This window comes from Argiope bruennichi, chromosome 7, assembly GCF_947563725.1.
Source record: "Argiope bruennichi chromosome 7, qqArgBrue1.1, whole genome shotgun sequence".
Taxonomy (NCBI): domain Eukaryota; kingdom Metazoa; phylum Arthropoda; class Arachnida; order Araneae; family Araneidae; genus Argiope; species Argiope bruennichi.
Genome location: NC_079157.1, coordinates 92,305,190 through 92,329,713, shown reverse-complemented (window position 1 = coordinate 92,329,713; position 24,524 = coordinate 92,305,190). Strand labels below are relative to the sequence as shown.

Below are 24,524 nucleotides of genomic sequence, written 5' to 3'. Positions count from 1 at the left end.
TTACAAAACTTGAAAGTATAGGGCACCTTCAATATTCAAAACAAATAAATATGCATTTAAGGGTTAAGTCATTATGTCTTTCTCCGACTCAAGGACGTCTGAAACACAAAATCACGAGTTCACATTTTTTTTTTTTAGTCTATTATATCACTTACATGTATGCGTACACATTACATTACATTGTATACTTCGTATAAGAAAAATTAATAATTTGATTGAATTGTCTTTCGATAATTCATGAAAACAAAATTTAGAGCTTGGAATGAACTGAGTTGCATTTATCTGTAAAAGAGGAATTTTTCTAGCTAAATAATAAATATCGGGGAATTTTGGTCCTATTTGTTTCTACTTATTCAGACATAACTGGATTGAAAGTAGATAAAATAAGATTATCGGATAAAAAATAAGATTAACAGAAAAAAAATCAATGAGGGAAAGTATTTGAGAGAAAAGTTTACTTCATCGAATTGAGGAATTTGTGAGCGCGTTAGTTAACAAGATTATTTAAACAATTGCTTATTGCTTTCTCGGATATAAAGTATACAAATAGAAAATATTGTCATCGTCAAAAAATTCAAACTCGAAATTTTGACGAATCTCCACATTTCAGATCTTTCGGAGTCCAAAAAAAACGCAATTTTTTTTCTAAGATTGAAGAATACCCAAAATTTGTTCAATTTTTAATTAAATTATATTTTACCTTTTTGGACTTTGAAAAGTTAATGAAAGAGAAAATGTTTCAAATTTCATCATGATTAAAAAAAAATGTATAAAGAACATGCAAACAGACATTAGTTGTGAAAACTAAAGAACATGGTACACATTTTTCGCCCATCTGTGTCAGATTATACCAAATAATAGAAATTCCGCCAAAAATTAATTGTTAAATTAAAAATTAATATAGTTAGGTTACCATATTTGGCAATTTATCGTCTTTAAAAATTAAGAGTTGGCGATTGTACCGTATTTTTCAGTTTACCCCATTCCGTCTTTTTTGGCAATTATTTAGGAATATTTCAGCTTAGTACTAAAATGCTATGATATCTTTTCATTGAATGATGATGAGGTATCCTTACACGTTAGAAACAATTTTTAAAAAATGAAATATTAAAATTTTATAAAGGGTTTTCTGGATCTAAATTTAAAAAAAAAAGAGATTAATAACCGAATATAATTTTTGGATCTAAATTATGAATAATTTACAAAAATGCTAAATTTATGGTGCCTGTTAAAGAAAACTTTAAAAAATTTACAAAAACATGCTAGTGATCGAATTTTTAAATCGATTCCAATAAAATTTATTTTTAAATAATCTACATACTTTAATCTAAAAAAATATAATAGATTTTAAAAGATAATGAATAAACAAATATTTAATGGCTAATCGAGTAATTATTATAGGATATTTCATAATTTTTTCACTTTTCATATAAAAGGTAACAAAATAAAAAAATATAAACACAATATACATTATTCTAGTAAATTCCCTAGATAATTATTTAAAAAAAAGTGTTATCACGTTTCAAGTCAATCCAGCTATAATAGTTTGAATTATCATGTTTGAAATTCAAAAACTGTGCGCGAAATCTTCATTCATTTCATCGCAAACACATATATAAGACCTTACAATTCCCATAATTTATGACTTAAACCACATCTTGCTAAGTGTAAGCAATTTTCTTAATTTATTGGTTCAATTTTTATTTTCTGGAAGTTTTTGTGGAAAGTAGCTAATGTCGTTTAGATTCACTGTAATGCCATTGCCATTCATTCAAAACAATTTTTTGAAATAAATGCAATATAAAAACATTATAATACGTTTCTCAGATTTGAAAGTAATAAAAGTTAAAAATACAGTATAATTATTGGGTATAAAATTTTAAATAATTTACAAAAATACACAATTTGTAGTATTTTTGAAAGATTTTTTTTTTAAATTTCAAACATGCTAGAGGTTAAGCATTTCTACCAATTCAAAAAAACTTATCTTAAAATAATTTGCATATTTTATTTTAGATACTGTAATAGAATCGTAAAATTCTATGAATAAATAAATAAATATTTGACATCTAATCGAAGAATTATTATAAGATTTTTAATTAAAGTTTTGCTTTTAAAATAAAAGGTAATATTTTAAAAAATATTCATACAATGAACATTATTCTAGAACATTTCTTAGAAAATCATTTAAAATTATTTTTATGAAGCTTCAACTACAATATCAAGAATTCTTCTGTTTAAAGTACAAAAATCATGAAAAAAAAAAAAACATCTGGTTTTGAAAAACATTTCATCTTTAGTTTTCATTTCAATAATTTTATTACAAAGAAAAAAAAATCACATTATCACAATTCTTCACATTTATAATTGATGCCTCAATAGATGTAAACATTATTTGTATGCCTATTTCCTTTGAAAGTTTTCTTCTTTGAATGCCTTTTGTTTATATTATTGCCCATAATTGTAATAAATACGGATGTTTTACAATATTTATACAAGAAATAATGATGCTATTTTTAAACAATAACAAATAAGCTGCAACACAAACGCCAAACGAATTTGAAAAGAACGAAAATAAAATAATTTTGACAAATTAAATAATGAAAAAAGTTGTTGCCATACTCTTAAATTATATATGAAAACTTTAAATACTTTCCTGATAATTCACGAGCACCATATTAGCTCAAAAATACAATTTAAAAGAATTTGACAGAATGTTGTCTTTTTAAATATCTATTTCTGCTTATTTAAACATCCACTTCGGGTTTCAGTTTCAGAAAAAATAATAAATATCTCGGCTTCAATTAACGTAGAGACGAAGGTAAATATTTTTAATTTTTTTGATAGCGTAATAAATGAGCAACCAAAAACAATCGCAATAAAAAAGTTATGAATTTTGGTCGAAACTGAACCTTTCAATATGTTCGGATAAATTAAGTGAACACAACTAACGAAACTTCGGATAACTTAAAACAGATATTAGTTGGTAAAACTAAAGAACACAGTAAATATTTTTTTGGCAATCTCCGTGAAATCATGCCAAATAGAATGAACCTCGCCAAAAAATTAATTAAAGAATACAATTAGGTAACCATTTTTGGCAATTATGGTCTTTAAAAATTACAATTTGGTGATTGTAATTTATGAATTAAAATAATTAATGTAATATTTTTCTCATAATTTATATAATGAATTCAATTATTAGAAACACTTCAAAAAATAAAATTTAAGCTTCTAAATTCTCCACATATTTTAAACTCATTTTGTCTGCAAATCGGTAGTTTTTTTTTTTTTTTTTTTTTTTTTGTTATGTCTAGTTTATTTTTCAGGAACCATCATTCGTTTTTGGTTATTTCTGCGATAATTTATTTTTTTCAGCTGGAGATAATTTTGGCATTTTTGACTGATTTCAAAACAGTATTAAAAATTTACAATTCATACTTTCCTCTCCCTAAGGAAATGGCTACTTTTATGTTTCTGAAAGTGGAATTTTTAAAGGATTTTCCATTTAATTTCTGAAGTACTAGATTTTTAAAATTTTGTTCAATTCTATTTTTCCGATAACAATGAAAATTCTCAAAAATTTATTGAGTTAATCTCTGTGTGTTTTTATGTGCGTGTGTTTGAATACATCACTTTGAAATTATTTCCTACCAACTTAAATTTAAATTTAAAAACTCTTGCACTTTTCAGTTGCGTGGATTTCCTATACCTATAGACATGTAATAACGGTAACTTCAACCGGCTCAAACTACTGCTTAAGGAATTCTTTGGTTTCGACACCAATATAATTTCGGAAACAAGAAATCTTTTTTCTGAATTGTTTAAACGATGTGAATTTGCTTTTCCTTTTCTTTTTGCTTCGTATCCTTGGCGTCGAATCTGCGCTGCATTTCTCGCCATTGGTTGAGGCTCGGACTCGCTAGCAGCAATACCGAAAATGTGCGTTTAAATTTCCTCTTAATCACTATGGGTAAAAATAAGCAAAATTATGGCAATGGCAACAATTTCTTTCAGGACTCAACAGCAGGGGGAAAAATATTTTACCTAACGTTATACATATATATATATATATATATATATATATATATATATATATATATATATATATATATATATATATATATATATATATATATATATATATAACGAGATTTGAAGCAGTAATTGTTGGAAGTTCTTTAATGATGTTTATTCTGCATACTTTCAAGTAAATATTCAGCTTTTAGTACTGTCAAGGTTACTTTATAGCGTATCGAATATGAAGCAGCGTAGCGAAACGAATAGGAAAGTAGAAAAAAGGAAAAAGAAAACGTGAGTAAATATACTGTATTTATATATTTTTTTGAAAATAATTTGTTAGCGTTTTGATTCCATTGGAAAATGAATCATTTTGTCTCAGAAGTTAAAGTTACAGTGAAGCCGTAGTTTAAGTTATTGAAAAATTATTTTTAGAACATAGTTAATTCAAATCATTATATATATATATATATATATATATATAAGTAACCAATCTAAATTAAGAAAAAGTTTGAAAACGAAACTAAAATGAAAACGAAACAAAACAGTTTCGAAATCGCAACTAAAATTTATTACCTATTTAAACTAAAACCAAAAAGGAACTTCATAATATTTAGAGAGCGCAATTGCAGCTACTTCTAAAACACAGATGAATTGATACAAAAGTATTAGAATCAAGTTAATAGGAAAAACAAAAACCAAATAAAAATTAAACCAAAAAAATTATTAAAAAATATTAAAAAAGAATCCGGCCTGAAGACTTTTTCAAGGGTCACCCTCAGGCAGGGATTCAAATAAAGGGATTTTTTCTGTGAGGACATACAGACATTAAGTCTAATAATGATTCCTCGTGACCCGAAAATCCCCCGAAATTATGCTCAAGAGATATACCATTTTAACAGAAAGGAAAAACAAAATAACAAATTAGAAAAAAACCACAAAGTAAAAATACAATAAAAACAATAACAATAAAAACAAAAACAGCATTAAAATTAAAATTAAAATTAAAAACGAAAAGGCCAAGACATACCATCCAACAGTGAACGAAACTTTAAACAATCGATTGTGATTTCCTGTTTTTGAAAGTTAACGGTAAATTATGTAAACAGAGGTAGGCACCCAGCGCCATCTATTGAGTGATCCAATATGCAAGTAAATTTCTATTTTTATTTAAGCCAAAAGATTAATCCCAAACCATACCTTGTTTAATTAAAAAATTGACATTACAGTAATTTCTAGGAAAATCATTTTTAATTAAATTTTTAAGGAGGATATTTGATGCTTCAATATAAGAATTTTTATTATTGCAAACCCTTTTGATCCTGTTAACTTGTGAGAAAATAAGATTTTTGAAAATTTTAGAGTTTAGATTGGAATGGTAGTTACATAGTTTTGTTATTTTAAAGTTGAAATCATCCCTTTTATCGTATATACCAACTATTGTTTTATCATTAGCAATTTCGATTTTTAAATCTAGAAAGGTAGCCTCAAGTTGATTTATATTTGTATCTTTTAGAATTAAATCTTTTGGATAGCAATTAGTAATAATATTAGTATTGTCGAAGTTAATCAAAAGTAGGTCATCAATATATCTCCACCCGTTTATTAAATTATATTTAATTATTTTTTTCTCATAGTAATGCAGGAAAATATTAGCTAAAGCACTTGAGAAAGCTGTCCCCATTGGAATGCCCTTGACTTGTTTATAAAAATTAATACCATTAAACACGTAATTTTCAGTAATATTAAAATTACATAACTCAAGCCAGTTATTTTTAGGAATGATATTTTCATTTAAATATTCGTCATATATAAAAGTGCAGACCTTTATTAATTTTTCATGAGGTAGATTAGTGTATAAATTTTCGAAATCAAAAGTATTAAGTTTATTAATGTTGTTATCTTTAAGAAAATCCAATACTTCTTTGTTACTAGAAATAATAAAGTTGTCTTCATTTTTTATTTTGTCCAGGATAATTTTTAAGTATTTAAAGAAATGTTTACCCGTATAGTAATTATAACTACCAGTGCTACAGGTTACGAATCTGAATTTTAATGGATTTTTATGAAATTTAACTGTTGGGAATAAATAAGGATAGTTAAGAGAGCAAGTCTTAGTTTTGGTTTTTTTTGCGAAAGCTAGCATTCTTTTATCTAATTCCTTTTTCCCGGTGTTCTTTAACATATAAGTTGCATTAGAGTTATATTCATTAATTAAAAGTTCTTTATAATAATATTTACAAATTAAACAGAAATTATTTGCTGATTTATCTATTACTGTAATAACAAATTTTTCTTTTAAATTTTTTATTTCATTTTTTAATGTTTTACTAAAATAAATCCCACGTTCTTTAGATCTGTCAAAATCAGTATTCAATTTTATTTTAATTTCCTTTAAAATTCTCACTTTCCATTCCCCGAAACCTTCCGCAGGCCAGTGATATTTTCTAGATAATTTGGCAATAAAAACATCCAAATCATTACCAATAGAAATCAAAATTTTGTTATGGTTTATTTTTTCTCTTAATCTAAATTTTGTTCCTCTTCCCATCAAATCTCTTAAAGAGTTGGATTCAATAATTTTTAAATTACCTGTAATAATATGACCTTTATCAATATCTATAAAATCTTTATATTTTTCCTTGTTACAGTAACAATCTGTTTTATTTATTTTATCTAAATTTTTGCTATAGTAATTATAATTACAAATTTTTTTCTTTAAAGTTGAAGTGTAACTAAACGCTATTGATACATTAGTTTTATCTGCAAGAGGAAAAAATATATTATTATTATGTATAATTTTGGGTAATTTAAGATATTCGAAGTAAATATCCAAGAATTTAATCACACAGTATTCTTTGTAAACATTATTTTTATTATTAAAAAGTAAATCGTTTTTTCCAATGTTAAGTTTACATTTAATAAGATCTAGAATAATACATTTAGTGTACGAATTTTTAAACTCTAATTCCCCGAATTTATTATTTAAAAACCATTTCATTTTATTATTTCTAAGACCAAAAATGTATTTCCTAATTCTGTGAATGTTTTCACTATTGTGTTCCAGATTACAGTAATTTTGAAATTCCTCAAATATAATTTGAAAATTGCCTCCTTTCCCTTTACCTCTTTTAAATCTTTTAGAAAAGTTATCTTTATTTAGAAAATTTTTAAAAATGTTAAATTTGTTATAAATGCAATTATTGTTTAAATCTGCATAACCTTCCCCATTTAATTTACTATTGAGACCATAAGGAAATAAAGTTTTTAGGTTGCAAATATAAATGTTTTCCAGATCTAATCTTTTGTTTAATTCGTTAATATTGTCTTCTAGAATGTAGATATTAATATTGTTAAAGTTATGGTTTTGAAAATGCTCCAGTTCGAAGTCAGTGGTCCTATTTTTTATGAAGTTTTTTGTATCGGATCTGTGATTGTTAATTCTTAAATTAAGCTCGGTGCTAGTTTGGCCAATATATTTTAAATTACATTCTGAACAATTAAGGAGATAAATCAAATTTTTGTTTTTACAGAATGTTTGTAATTTTGAGTTTTCATTTTTGATCTGTTCCTTATCTGCCAAAGGACATGTCCTACACTTTCCGTTTCCACAAATTTTATATTTTTTTGTATTTTTAAGATTTTTTAAACAAAACAATTGTGTCAGTAATTTTTTCTCCGTGAATGCTCCTGACACAAAGCTATCCACAGTGCCCCTTGGTAGAGCGCGCGACGGGCCATGCGCTATGATAAATTCGTTATTAACTTTTTGCATAGTTTAATTTATTTATATATCTCCTAAACGCCAAAAAACAAGGAATTCTCGAAAAAGTAAAATCAGGAAAAATGATCTGAAAATTCTTAAATTTTTTAGGCAATACACCAAAAAACCTATTGAACCCCCCACCACCACCAAAAAAAACTATTAAAGATATTTTATTTAAAAATTTTGCAGTTCGTGGAACAGCGCACCTGCAGCTAAATTCCAACCAAATGCAAGAACGAGTAACCAATCTAAATTAAGAAAAAGTTTGAAAACGAAACTAAAATGAAAACGAAACAAAACAGTTTCGAAATCGCAACTAAAATTTATTACCTATTTAAACTAAAACCAAAAAGGAACTTCATAATATTTAGAGAGCGCAATTGCAGCTACTTCTAAAACACAGATGAATTGATACAAAAGTATTAGAATCAAGTTAATAGGAAAAACAAAAACCAAATAAAAATTAAACCAAAAAAATTATTAAAAAATATTAAAAAAGAATCCGGCCTGAAGACTTTTTCAAGGGTCACCCTCAGGCAGGGATTCAAATAAAGGGATTTTTTCTGTGAGGACATACAGACATTAAGTCTAATAATGATTCCTCGTGACCCGAAAATCCCCCGAAATTATGCTCAAGAGATATACCATTTTAACAGAAAGGAAAAACAAAATAACAAATTAGAAAAAAACCACAAAGTAAAAATACAATAAAAACAATAACAATAAAAACAAAAACAGCATTAAAATTAAAATTAAAATTAAAAACGAAAAGGCCAAGACATACCATCCAACAGTGAACGAAACTTTAAACAATCGATTGTGATTTCCTGTTTTTGAAAGTTAACGGTAAATTATGTAAACAGAGGTAGGCACCCAGCGCCATCTATTGAGTGATCCAATATGCAAGTAAATTTCTATTTTTATTTAAGCCAAAAGATTAATCCCAAACCATACCTTGTTTAATTAAAAAATTGACATTACAGTAATTTCTAGGAAAATCATTTTTAATTAAATTTTTAAGGAGGATATTTGATGCTTCAATATAAGAATTTTTATTATTGCAAACCCTTTTGATCCTGTTAACTTGTGAGAAAATAAGATTTTTGAAAATTTTAGAGTTTAGATTGGAATGGTAGTTACATAGTTTTGTTATTTTAAAGTTGAAATCATCCCTTTTATCGTATATACCAACTATTGTTTTATCATTAGCAATTTCGATTTTTAAATCTAGAAAGGTAGCCTCAAGTTGATTTATATTTGTATCTTTTAGAATTAAATCTTTTGGATAGCAATTAGTAATAATATTAGTATTGTCGAAGTTAATCAAAAGTAGGTCATCAATATATCTCCACCCGTTTATTAAATTATATTTAATTATTTTTTTCTCATAGTAATGCAGGAAAATATTAGCTAAAGCACTTGAGAAAGCTGTCCCCATTGGAATGCCCTTGACTTGTTTATAAAAATTAATACCATTAAACACGTAATTTTCAGTAATATTAAAATTACATAACTCAAGCCAGTTATTTTTAGGAATGATATTTTCATTTAAATATTCGTCATATATAAAAGTGCAGACCTTTATTAATTTTTCATGAGGTAGATTAGTGTATAAATTTTCGAAATCAAAAGTATTAAGTTTATTAATGTTGTTATCTTTAAGAAAATCCAATACTTCTTTGTTACTAGAAATAATAAAGTTGTCTTCATTTTTTATTTTGTCCAGGATAATTTTTAAGTATTTAAAGAAATGTTTACCCGTATAGTAATTATAACTACCAGTGCTACAGGTTACGAATCTGAATTTTAATGGATTTTTATGAAATTTAACTGTTGGGAATAAATAAGGATAGTTAAGAGAGCAAGTCTTAGTTTTGGTTTTTTTTGCGAAAGCTAGCATTCTTTTATCTAATTCCTTTTTCCCGGTGTTCTTTAACATATAAGTTGCATTAGAGTTATATTCATTAATTAAAAGTTCTTTATAATAATATTTACAAATTAAACAGAAATTATTTGCTGATTTATCTATTACTGTAATAACAAATTTTTCTTTTAAATTTTTTATTTCATTTTTTAATGTTTTACTAAAATAAATCCCACGTTCTTTAGATCTGTCAAAATCAGTATTCAATTTTATTTTAATTTCCTTTAAAATTCTCACTTTCCATTCCCCGAAACCTTCCGCAGGCCAGTGATATTTTCTAGATAATTTGGCAATAAAAACATCCAAATCATTACCAATAGAAATCAAAATTTTGTTATGGTTTATTTTTTCTCTTAATCTAAATTTTGTTCCTCTTCCCATCAAATCTCTTAAAGAGTTGGATTCAATAATTTTTAAATTACCTGTAATAATATGACCTTTATCAATATCTATAAAATCTTTATATTTTTCCTTGTTACAGTAACAATCTGTTTTATTTATTTTATCTAAATTTTTGCTATAGTAATTATAATTACAAATTTTTTTCTTTAAAGTTGAAGTGTAACTAAACGCTATTGATACATTAGTTTTATCTGCAAGAGGAAAAAATATATTATTATTATGTATAATTTTGGGTAATTTAAGATATTCGAAGTAAATATCCAAGAATTTAATCACACAGTATTCTTTGTAAACATTATTTTTATTATTAAAAAGTAAATCGTTTTTTCCAATGTTAAGTTTACATTTAATAAGATCTAGAATAATACATTTAGTGTACGAATTTTTAAACTCTAATTCCCCGAATTTATTATTTAAAAACCATTTCATTTTATTATTTCTAAGACCAAAAATGTATTTCCTAATTCTGTGAATGTTTTCACTATTGTGTTCCAGATTACAGTAATTTTGAAATTCCTCAAATATAATTTGAAAATTGCCTCCTTTCCCTTTACCTCTTTTAAATCTTTTAGAAAAGTTATCTTTATTTAGAAAATTTTTAAAAATGTTAAATTTGTTATAAATGCAATTATTGTTTAAATCTGCATAACCTTCCCCATTTAATTTACTATTGAGACCATAAGGAAATAAAGTTTTTAGGTTGCAAATATAAATGTTTTCCAGATCTAATCTTTTGTTTAATTCGTTAATATTGTCTTCTAGAATGTAGATATTAATATTGTTAAAGTTATGGTTTTGAAAATGCTCCAGTTCGAAGTCAGTGGTCCTATTTTTTATGAAGTTTTTTGTATCGGATCTGTGATTGTTAATTCTTAAATTAAGCTCGGTGCTAGTTTGGCCAATATATTTTAAATTACATTCTGAACAATTAAGGAGATAAATCAAATTTTTGTTTTTACAGAATGTTTGTAATTTTGAGTTTTCATTTTTGATCTGTTCCTTATCTGCCAAAGGACATGTCCTACACTTTCCGTTTCCACAAATTTTATATTTTTTTGTATTTTTAAGATTTTTTAAACAAAACAATTGTGTCAGTAATTTTTTCTCCGTGAATGCTCCTGACACAAAGCTATCCACAGTGCCCCTTGGTAGAGCGCGCGACGGGCCATGCGCTATGATAAATTCGTTATTAACTTTTTGCATAGTTTAATTTATTTATATATCTCCTAAACGCCAAAAAACAAGGAATTCTCGAAAAAGTAAAATCAGGAAAAATGATCTGAAAATTCTTAAATTTTTTAGGCAATACACCAAAAAACCTATTGAACCCCCCACCACCACCAAAAAAAACTATTAAAGATATTTTATTTAAAAATTTTGCAGTTCGTGGAACAGCGCACCTGCAGCTAAATTCCAACCAAATGCAAGAACGAGTAACCAATCTAAATTAAGAAAAAGTTTGAAAACGAAACTAAAATGAAAACGAAACAAAACAGTTTCGAAATCGCAACTAAAATTTATTACCTATTTAAACTAAAACCAAAAAGGAACTTCATAATATTTAGAGAGCGCAATTGCAGCTACTTCTAAAACACAGATGAATTGATACAAAAGTATTAGAATCAAGTTAATAGGAAAAACAAAAACCAAATAAAAATTAAACCAAAAAAATTATTAAAAAATATTAAAAAAGAATCCGGCCTGAAGACTTTTTCAAGGGTCACCCTCAGGCAGGGATTCAAATAAAGGGATTTTTTCTGTGAGGACATACAGACATTAAGTCTAATAATGATTCCTCGTGACCCGAAAATCCCCCGAAATTATGCTCAAGAGATATACCATTTTAACAGAAAGGAAAAACAAAATAACAAATTAGAAAAAAACCACAAAGTAAAAATACAATAAAAACAATAACAATAAAAACAAAAACAGCATTAAAATTAAAATTAAAATTAAAAACGAAAAGGCCAAGACATACCATCCAACAGTGAACGAAACTTTAAACAATCGATTGTGATTTCCTGTTTTTGAAAGTTAACGGTAAATTATGTAAACAGAGGTAGGCACCCAGCGCCATCTATTGAGTGATCCAATATGCAAGTAAATTTCTATTTTTATTTAAGCCAAAAGATTAATCCCAAACCATACCTTGTTTAATTAAAAAATTGACATTACAGTAATTTCTAGGAAAATCATTTTTAATTAAATTTTTAAGGAGGATATTTGATGCTTCAATATAAGAATTTTTATTATTGCAAACCCTTTTGATCCTGTTAACTTGTGAGAAAATAAGATTTTTGAAAATTTTAGAGTTTAGATTGGAATGGTAGTTACATAGTTTTGTTATTTTAAAGTTGAAATCATCCCTTTTATCGTATATACCAACTATTGTTTTATCATTAGCAATTTCGATTTTTAAATCTAGAAAGGTAGCCTCAAGTTGATTTATATTTGTATCTTTTAGAATTAAATCTTTTGGATAGCAATTAGTAATAATATTAGTATTGTCGAAGTTAATCAAAAGTAGGTCATCAATATATCTCCACCCGTTTATTAAATTATATTTAATTATTTTTTTCTCATAGTAATGCAGGAAAATATTAGCTAAAGCACTTGAGAAAGCTGTCCCCATTGGAATGCCCTTGACTTGTTTATAAAAATTAATACCATTAAACACGTAATTTTCAGTAATATTAAAATTACATAACTCAAGCCAGTTATTTTTAGGAATGATATTTTCATTTAAATATTCGTCATATATAAAAGTGCAGACCTTTATTAATTTTTCATGAGGTAGATTAGTGTATAAATTTTCGAAATCAAAAGTATTAAGTTTATTAATGTTGTTATCTTTAAGAAAATCCAATACTTCTTTGTTACTAGAAATAATAAAGTTGTCTTCATTTTTTATTTTGTCCAGGATAATTTTTAAGTATTTAAAGAAATGTTTACCCGTATAGTAATTATAACTACCAGTGCTACAGGTTACGAATCTGAATTTTAATGGATTTTTATGAAATTTAACTGTTGGGAATAAATAAGGATAGTTAAGAGAGCAAGTCTTAGTTTTGGTTTTTTTTGCGAAAGCTAGCATTCTTTTATCTAATTCCTTTTTCCCGGTGTTCTTTAACATATAAGTTGCATTAGAGTTATATTCATTAATTAAAAGTTCTTTATAATAATATTTACAAATTAAACAGAAATTATTTGCTGATTTATCTATTACTGTAATAACAAATTTTTCTTTTAAATTTTTTATTTCATTTTTTAATGTTTTACTAAAATAAATCCCACGTTCTTTAGATCTGTCAAAATCAGTATTCAATTTTATTTTAATTTCCTTTAAAATTCTCACTTTCCATTCCCCGAAACCTTCCGCAGGCCAGTGATATTTTCTAGATAATTTGGCAATAAAAACATCCAAATCATTACCAATAGAAATCAAAATTTTGTTATGGTTTATTTTTTCTCTTAATCTAAATTTTGTTCCTCTTCCCATCAAATCTCTTAAAGAGTTGGATTCAATAATTTTTAAATTACCTGTAATAATATGACCTTTATCAATATCTATAAAATCTTTATATTTTTCCTTGTTACAGTAACAATCTGTTTTATTTATTTTATCTAAATTTTTGCTATAGTAATTATAATTACAAATTTTTTTCTTTAAAGTTGAAGTGTAACTAAACGCTATTGATACATTAGTTTTATCTGCAAGAGGAAAAAATATATTATTATTATGTATAATTTTGGGTAATTTAAGATATTCGAAGTAAATATCCAAGAATTTAATCACACAGTATTCTTTGTAAACATTATTTTTATTATTAAAAAGTAAATCGTTTTTTCCAATGTTAAGTTTACATTTAATAAGATCTAGAATAATACATTTAGTGTACGAATTTTTAAACTCTAATTCCCCGAATTTATTATTTAAAAACCATTTCATTTTATTATTTCTAAGACCAAAAATGTATTTCCTAATTCTGTGAATGTTTTCACTATTGTGTTCCAGATTACAGTAATTTTGAAATTCCTCAAATATAATTTGAAAATTGCCTCCTTTCCCTTTACCTCTTTTAAATCTTTTAGAAAAGTTATCTTTATTTAGAAAATTTTTAAAAATGTTAAATTTGTTATAAATGCAATTATTGTTTAAATCTGCATAACCTTCCCCATTTAATTTACTATTGAGACCATAAGGAAATAAAGTTTTTAGGTTGCAAATATAAATGTTTTCCAGATCTAATCTTTTGTTTAATTCGTTAATATTGTCTTCTAGAATGTAGATATTAATATTGTTAAAGTTATGGTTTTGAAAATGCTCCAGTTCGAAGTCAGTGGTCCTATTTTTTATGAAGTTTTTTGTATCGGATCTGTGATTGTTAATTCTTAAATTAAGCTCGGTGCTAGTTTGGCCAATATATTTTAAATTACATTCTGAACAATTAAGGAGATAAATCAAATTTTTGTTTTTACAGAATGTTTGTAATTTTGAGTTTTCATTTTTGATCTGTTCCTTATCTGCCAAAGGACATGTCCTACACTTTCCGTTTCCACAAATTTTATATTTTTTTGTATTTTTAAGATTTTTTAAACAAAACAATTGTGTCAGTAATTTTTTCTCCGTGAATGCTCCTGACACAAAGCTATCCACAGTGCCCCTTGGTAGAGCGCGCGACGGGCCATGCGCTATGATAAATTCGTTATTAACTTTTTGCATAGTTTAATTTATTTATATATCTCCTAAACGCCAAAAAACAAGGAATTCTCGAAAAAGTAAAATCAGGAAAAATGATCTGAAAATTCTTAAATTTTTTAGGCAATACACCAAAAAACCTATTGAACCCCCCACCACCACCAAAAAAAACTATTAAAGATATTTTATTTAAAAATTTTGCAGTTCGTGGAACAGCGCACCTGCAGCTAAATTCCAACCAAATGCAAGAACGAGTAACCAATCTAAATTAAGAAAAAGTTTGAAAACGAAACTAAAATGAAAACGAAACAAAACAGTTTCGAAATCGCAACTAAAATTTATTACCTATTTAAACTAAAACCAAAAAGGAACTTCATAATATTTAGAGAGCGCAATTGCAGCTACTTCTAAAACACAGATGAATTGATACAAAAGTATTAGAATCAAGTTAATAGGAAAAACAAAAACCAAATAAAAATTAAACCAAAAAAATTATTAAAAAATATTAAAAAAGAATCCGGCCTGAAGACTTTTTCAAGGGTCACCCTCAGGCAGGGATTCAAATAAAGGGATTTTTTCTGTGAGGACATACAGACATTAAGTCTAATAATGATTCCTCGTGACCCGAAAATCCCCCGAAATTATGCTCAAGAGATATACCATTTTAACAGAAAGGAAAAACAAAATAACAAATTAGAAAAAAACCACAAAGTAAAAATACAATAAAAACAATAACAATAAAAACAAAAACAGCATTAAAATTAAAATTAAAATTAAAAACGAAAAGGCCAAGACATACCATCCAACAGTGAACGAAACTTTAAACAATCGATTGTGATTTCCTGTTTTTGAAAGTTAACGGTAAATTATGTAAACAGAGGTAGGCACCCAGCGCCATCTATTGAGTGATCCAATATGCAAGTAAATTTCTATTTTTATTTAAGCCAAAAGATTAATCCCAAACCATACCTTGTTTAATTAAAAAATTGACATTACAGTAATTTCTAGGAAAATCATTTTTAATTAAATTTTTAAGGAGGATATTTGATGCTTCAATATAAGAATTTTTATTATTGCAAACCCTTTTGATCCTGTTAACTTGTGAGAAAATAAGATTTTTGAAAATTTTAGAGTTTAGATTGGAATGGTAGTTACATAGTTTTGTTATTTTAAAGTTGAAATCATCCCTTTTATCGTATATACCAACTATTGTTTTATCATTAGCAATTTCGATTTTTAAATCTAGAAAGGTAGCCTCAAGTTGATTTATATTTGTATCTTTTAGAATTAAATCTTTTGGATAGCAATTAGTAATAATATTAGTATTGTCGAAGTTAATCAAAAGTAGGTCATCAATATATCTCCACCCGTTTATTAAATTATATTTAATTATTTTTTTCTCATAGTAATGCAGGAAAATATTAGCTAAAGCACTTGAGAAAGCTGTCCCCATTGGAATGCCCTTGACTTGTTTATAAAAATTAATACCATTAAACACGTAATTTTCAGTAATATTAAAATTACATAACTCAAGCCAGTTATTTTTAGGAATGATATTTTCATTTAAATATTCGTCATATATAAAAGTGCAGACCTTTATTAATTTTTCATGAGGTAGATTAGTGTATAAATTTTCGAAATCAAAAGTATTAAGTTTATTAATGTTGTTATCTTTAAGAAAATCCAATACTTCTTTGTTACTAGAAATAATAAAGTTGTCTTCATTTTTTATTTTGTCCAGGATAATTTTTAAGTATTTAAAGAAATGTTTACCCGTATAGTAATTATAACTACCAGTGCTACAGGTTACGAATCTGAATTTTAATGGATTTTTATGAAATTTAACTGTTGGGAATAAATAAGGATAGTTAAGAGAGCAAGTCTTAGTTTTGGTTTTTTTTGCGAAAGCTAGCATTCTTTTATCTAATTCCTTTTTCCCGGTGTTCTTTAACATATAAGTTGCATTAGAGTTATATTCATTAATTAAAAGTTCTTTATAATAATATTTACAAATTAAACAGAAATTATTTGCTGATTTATCTATTACTGTAATAACAAATTTTTCTTTTAAATTTTTTATTTCATTTTTTAATGTTTTACTAAAATAAATCCCACGTTCTTTAGATCTGTCAAAATCAGTATTCAATTTTATTTTAATTTCCTTTAAAATTCTCACTTTCCATTCCCCGAAACCTTCCGCAGGCCAGTGATATTTTCTAGATAATTTGGCAATAAAAACATCCAAATCATTACCAATAGAAATCAAAATTTTGTTATGGTTTATTTTTTCTCTTAATCTAAATTTTGTTCCTCTTCCCATCAAATCTCTTAAAGAGTTGGATTCAATAATTTTTAAATTACCTGTAATAATATGACCTTTATCAATATCTATAAAATCTTTATATTTTTCCTTGTTACAGTAACAATCTGTTTTATTTATTTTATCTAAATTTTTGCTATAGTAATTATAATTACAAATTTTTTTCTTTAAAGTTGAAGTGTAACTAAACGCTATTGATACATTAGTTTTATCTGCAAGAGGAAAAAATATATTATTATTATGTATAATTTTGGGTAATTTAAGATATTCGAAGTAAATATCCAAGAATTTAATCACACAGTATTCTTTGTAAACATTATTTTTATTATTAAAAAGTAAATCGTTTTTTCCAATGTTAAGTTTACATTTAATAAGATCTAGAATAATACATTTAGTGTACGAATTTTTAAACTCTAATTCCCCGAATTTATTATTTAAAAACCATTTCATTTTATTATTTCTAAGACCAAAAATGTATTTCCTAATTCTGTGAATGTTTTCACTATTGTGTTCCAGATTACAGTAATTTTGAAATTCCTCAAATATAATTTGAAAATTGCCTCCTTTCCCTTTACCTCTTTTAAATCTTTTAGAAAAGTTATCTTTATTTAGAAAATTTTTAAAAATGTTAAATTTGTTATAAATGCAATTATTGTTTAAATCTGCATAACCTTCCCCATTTAATTTACTATTGAGACCATAAGGAAATAAAGTTTTTAGGTTGCAAATATAAATGTTTTCCAGATCTAATCTTTTGTTTAATTCGTTAATATTGTCTTCTAGAATGTAGATATTAATATTGTTAAAGTTATGGTTTTGAAAATGCTCCAGTTCGAAGTCAGTGGTCCTATTTTTTATGAAGTTTTTTGTATCGGATCTGTGATTGTTAATTCTTAAATTAAGCTCGGTGCTAGTTTGGCCAATATATTTTAAATTACATTCTGAACAATTAAGGAGATAAATCAAATTTTTGTTTTTACAGAATGTTTGTAATTTTGAGTTTTCATTTTTGATCTGTTCCTTATCTGCCAAAGGACATGTCCTACACTTTCCGTTTCCACAAATTTTATATTTTTTTGTATTTTTAAGATTTTTTAAACAAAACAATTGTGTCAGTAATTTTTTCTCCGTGAATGCTCCTGACACAAAGCTATCCACAGTGCCCCTTGGTAGAGCGCGCGACGGGCCATGCGCTATGATAAATTCGTTATTAACTTTTTGCATAGTTTAATTTATTTATATATCTCCTAAACGCCAAAAAACAAGGAATTCTCGAAAAAGTAAAATCAGGAAAAATGATCTGAAAATTCTTAAATTTTTTAGGCAATACACCAAAAAACCTATTGAACCCCCCACCACCACCAAAAAAAACTATTAAAGATATTTTATTTAAAAATTTTGCAGTTCGTGGAACAGCGCACCTGCAGCTAAATTCCAACCAAATGCAAGAACGAGTAACCAATCTAAATTAAGAAAAAGTTTGAAAACGAAACTAAAATGAAAACGAAACAAAACAGTTTCGAAGTCGCAACTAAAATTTATTACCTATTTAAACTAAAACCAAAAAGGAACTTCATAATATTTAGAGAGCGCAATTGCAGCTACTTCTAAAACACAGATGAATTGATACAAAAGTATTAGAATCAAGTTAATAGGAAAAACAAAAACCAAATAAAAATTAAACCAAAAAAATTATTAAAAAATATTAAAAAAGAATCCGGCCTGAAGACTTTTTCAAGGGTCACCCTCAGGCAGGGATTCAAATAAAGGGATTTTTTCCGTGAGGACATACAGACATTAAGTCTAATAATGATTCCTCGTGACCCGAAAATCCCCCGAAATTATGCTCAAGAGATATACCATTTTAACAGAAAGGAAAAACAAAATAACAAATTAGAAAAAAACCACAAAGTAAAAATACAATAAAAACAATAACAATAAAAACAAAAACAGCATTAAAATTAAAATTAAAATTAAAAACGAAAAGGCCAAGACATACCATCCAACAGTGAACGAAACTTTAAACAATCGATTGTGATTTCCTGTTTTTGAAAGTTAACGGTAAATTATGTAAACAGAGGTAGGCACCCAGCGCCATCTATTGAGTGATCCAATATGCAAGTAAATTTCTATTTTTATTTAAGCCAAAAGATTAATCCCAAACCATACCTTGTTTAATTAAAAAATTGACATTACAGTAATTTCTAGGAAAATCATTTTTAATTAAATTTTTAAGGAGGATATTTGATGCTTCAATATAAGAATTTTTATTATTGCAAACCCTTTTGATCCTGTTAACTTGTGAGAAAATAAGATTTTTGAAAATTTTAGAGTTTAGATTGGAATGGTAGTTACATAGTTTTGTTATTTTAAAGTTGAAATCATCCCTTTTATCGTATATACCAACTATTGTTTTATCATTAGCAATTTCGATTTTTAAATCTAGAAAGGTAGCCTCAAGTTGATTTATATTTGTATCTTTTAGAATTAAATCTTTTGGATAGCAATTAGTAATAATATTAGTATTGTCGAAGTTAATCAAAAGTAGGTCATCAATATATCTCCACCCGTTTATTAAATTATATTTAATTATTTTTTTCTCATAGTAATGCAGGAAAAATATTAGCTAAAGCACTTGAGAAAGCTGTCCCCATTGGAATGCCCTTGACTTGTTTATAAAAATTAATACCATTAAACACGTAATTTTCAGTAATATTAAAATTACATAACTCAAGCCAGTTATTTTTAGGAATGATATTTTCATTTAAATATTCGTCATATATAAAAGTGCAGACCTTTATTAATTTTTCATGAGGTAGATTAGTGTATAAATTTTCGAAATCAAAAGTATTAAGTTTATTAATGTTGTTATCTTTAAGAAAATCCAATACTTCTTTGTTACTAGAAATAATAAAGTTGTCTTCATTTTTTATTTTGTCCAGGATAATTTTTAAGTATTTAAAGAAATGTTTACCCGTATAGTAATTATAACTACCAGTGCTACAGGTTACGAATCTGAATTTTAATGGATTTTTATGAAATTTAACTGTTGGGAATAAATAAGGATAGTTAAGAGAGCAAGTCTTAGTTTTGGTTTTTTTTGCGAAAGCTAGCATTCTTTTATCTAATTCCTTTTTCCCGGTGTTCTTTAACATATAAGTTGCATTAGAGTTATATTCATTAATTAAAAGTTCTTTATAATAATATTTACAAATTAAACAGAAATTATTTGCTGATTTATCTATTACTGTAATAACAAATTTTTCTTTTAAATTTTTTATTTCATTTTTTAATGTTTTACTAAAATAAATCCCACGTTCTTTAGATCTGTCAAAATCAGTATTCAATTTTATTTTAATTTCCTTTAAAATTCTCACTTTCCATTCCCCGAAACCTTCCGCAGGCCAGTGATATTTTCTAGATAATTTGGCAATAAAAACATCCAAATCATTACCAATAGAAATCAAAATTTTGTTATGGTTTATTTTTTCTCTTAATCTAAATTTTGTTCCTCTTCCCATCAAATCTCTTAAAGAGTTGGATTCAATAATTTTTAAATTACCTGTAATAATATGACCTTTATCAATATCTATAAAATCTTTATATTTTTCCTTGTTACAGTAACAATCTGTTTTATTTATTTTATCTAAATTTTTGCTATAGTAATTATAATTACAAATTTTTTTCTTTAAAGTTGAAGTGTAACTAAACGCTATTGATACATTAGTTTTATCTGCAAGAGGAAAAAATATATTATTATTATGTATAATTTTGGGTAATTTTTAATAATTTTTTTGGTTTAATTTTTATTTGGTTTTTGTTTTTCCTATTAACTTGATTCTAATACTTTTGTATATATATATATATATATATATATATATATATATATATATATATATATATATATATATATCTTCCATCCCGGGAGGCATAATTTATGTACAAGCAAGAAGCAACGAGGCGGGTCTATCTACAGCACGACACAAGAGCGAATAGAGAAAAGAGAGACAAATATTTTTCCCTGTGGTTTTATACTATGAGATTCTGATAGGGATATCTTTACACGTGTCGATTTAGGTAAAGGAATTATAGATATCTTTTAAAACAATTCGTTTAGCTTCACAGAACTTTTGTAGCATTAATTAAAAAAGGTGGAATTGGATCAGGAAAAAGAGAAAATTTTAGATTGGAGTATATATGGGCTAAGTTAAGATAAAAGTTAGGAAATCAATTAGGATTTAATTTAGATTAAGAAATATCATTATATATATATATATAACATTTTAGGGTCAAACAAGTTGATTGAAATATAATAAAAAATTAATTAAAAATTAAACTGCTATATTATCAATTGTATTTTACGAAAATATTATCTCACAAAAGTAATTTTTACGTTACCTAAAAAGCTAAAAAAATATAATACAAATTTCATTTCCATCTAATTTTTTCTCACTAATTTCAATAATTCTTTTAAATTTAAATTCATAGACATTATAAAATAATGTTATTGTTAGGACGAAATTTAATCCAATTTCTTTGTTTCGTCAAACCATGCTTTTTTCGTGTGTATTTTCAACAATGTTATAATTTAGGGGGGGGGGAAGAACAGAAAAAAGAAATTCTGAAATAACTCAGAAGTAGGATTTTCATTACCACTTTTATTTCGTAGCATATGCACTTTTTTATTTCCTCGCAAAGCAATTTTTGTGGACTCATTTCATTAGAAATCGCAATTTCCAGTCGTGCCGATAGCAAGATAAAATGCTAAATAAATGCTTTCCATAATAATTGCTTAGCAGCAGGAAAATCAATGTTCAATCAGTCAATCAATGAAAAAGTTAGTCGCCACAAGCAAGTAATCAATTTATATATATATATATATATATATATATATATATATATATATATATATATATATATATAACGCTAACGTATGTGACACAGAAATCGCTCTTTCTACTTAATATGGAATGACAACAGTCAAATGTAAACATATCGATATAAGAATGTTTCAAACTGCATTCAGCATTTTCACAGTTGAACTTAATACAACACATTGCTAATTAAATAAAATTATTATATTTTAAATGCCACTCTCCATATATACTTCATTCAGATGTAAAAGAAATCGGGAGACAGGCATTAAACAAAAAGTTTAATCGAGCGCCAAAGTAGATTTAACCGTCATTAGATGGATATTCACTATCACTAAGTTACGGAAACAGATGACCGTATCTTCTAAAACTATTAATTTCACACAAAAAATCTTAAAAATTAATATATATATGTATATGCTAAAACTTTTAAAAAAATTAATTTCTTAATGATATCGATTTTATTTCTGTACAATTTTATTCTTTACTTTGATAAATTCTTCAAGTTTAATTTACAATATTACAATGCTTTTAATGTTATGAAATTAAAATTTTAAAGATAAATTTAAAAATTCTAAGTTAAGATTTCCTTTTAAATAAAATAAAATGTTTTTCTTGGACATTATTTACGAAATAGAATTTCCACTTTCATTTCTTAATATATACATTTTTAATTTGTGCCCAGAAGAATTTGTTGTATATTGATTCAATTACATTCATATTTTTAAGTAAGATCAAATAAACTGAATTTTTTAAAAAAATGCATTCCGTGTTAATTGTTTAAATGCCTAACGTATGAATAATCTATGAGAACAAGCTGGTCTCCAAAGGTGGCTAGTTGATTGAATTTGGATTTCCAACTGAGAAGTAACAAGATTCTATAAAAATTATAATAATAACTTACGAAATGTGGATAAGTTAAAATTACAGTGTAAAAATAACTTTCAATTTAATTTAGGTAATTAAAAATTAGGTAACCAGTATTATTCCTTAAAATAATAATACTGAAACACTTTTGTTCCTTAATGATATAATATCTTTTGCAATAAGTTTTCTTTTTCTTTTTTTTCTTTCTGGAAAGCTATATTGTGATATATCTATTTCTGTATTTACGCCACTGTAACTTTAACCTGTCCATATATTAAAATCTAAAATAAGTAATAAAGATTAAATAAATAAAAAATATATATATTAAAAGAATATATTTATTAATATGCTGAAAGATAAAAAGATATTTTTTATCATCCACTTTCACAATAATTTTTATCTTCATATTTATTTATTTTACATTCTAAAAAGGCGATTTTACTATTGCATTTCTTAAATTTATAATATTTTTTGCGATACCTGCAGTTCCGAAAAACAAAGATATGATTGTGACAGTCACCCAGTAATTTAAAACCGTGAGTATGTTAAAATTTTTAACAAAAAATGAAAACAATAAAAATAAAATGGATACAAAACTATATTTTTATTAAAGCTCTGAAAAATAGAAAACTTTTCTATCAATCACTGATTTTTCATAAGCTAATAAAAGTGGATTTTTTCTTTTTTTATTTAATTTTCATTATTTTTCCTAGTAATAAATGAATTTTTTCGAAGAAAAAAAACTGGTTATGCAGCTGAATAAGAACTATTCGTAATTAAACTTGTTCCGTTTCGCTTTAAAGAATGAGTCGCCTTCGAATTTTTCTTAAACGATTAAAAACAAATTTTTTTATTCTAATTTTTATTTATTTTTCATTATTTTTTTTTCTACTAATACATGATTTTGTTTAGAAAAAAAAATGGTTAAACGGTTGAATAAGAACAAAATGAAACTTGCTTTGTTTTGCTTTAAAAGAATGGGCCATACACTGATTTTATGACATAACCGAATATATAGTAAATTAAAATTATCGAATAAAAAGATAATTTATTAGAGTGCTTACTTTTCCATCGCGTATATCTCGAGCTAATTTCGACGCTGATTGCAGCAGAAGAGGATTTTTCACTGACGGCACAATTTTTCTTTTCCCTCTGTATATGATTGCCAAAACAACGTGCAAAACAAAACTCACACAAACAAGTAGTATGTGCGATGTCCAGTACGAAATTATAAAAATCATTTCGTAGATGGGAATTCGGAAATGCATCGTGAAATTTTCAGTGAAATCGATTTCAAAGCGTCTGACACATAAAAAAGAAAAAAGAAACTATCGAGCTTTGCGACAATGATTCTGAGTATCATACCGAGGCTTTATGTACTCCTTAAATAAGTGGAGCGATATTGATTCATTGCCCGGCTGAACGATCAGAGGTACTAGGTTTAATGTGCGCATGCTCCTGTACTGCGACCTCTACAGTCGGCGCGAAACTGCAAAAACAAAGAAAAAAAATTAAGAACAATTCACGAGCGGGAAACTTCCCGCATTTATCGTTTGCATAGTGTGAATATGAATCAGCAATTAAATTAAATGGTTTCTGTATTTTGGTCGTTTGATATTTCTTGATAATAATATACATATATGGTTTAATCT

The 24,524-nt window shown here is 26.0% G+C and overlaps 1 protein-coding gene across 1 annotated transcript in view; it reads right to left on the bottom strand.

Moving 5' to 3' along the window:
• The window catches only part of LOC129975995 (fatty-acid amide hydrolase 2-A-like), a 56,551-nt gene extending 32,302 nt beyond the window's left edge, over window positions 1-24,249 (bottom strand). Inside the window, exon 1 of the mRNA XM_056089316.1 lies at window positions 23,937-24,249. Coding sequence (XP_055945291.1) covers window positions 23,937-24,140 — 204 coding nt within the window. The 5' untranslated portion in view covers window positions 24,141-24,249. The remainder of the gene's footprint in view (window positions 1-23,936) is intronic.
• Window positions 24,250-24,524: the final 275 nt, after the last annotated feature.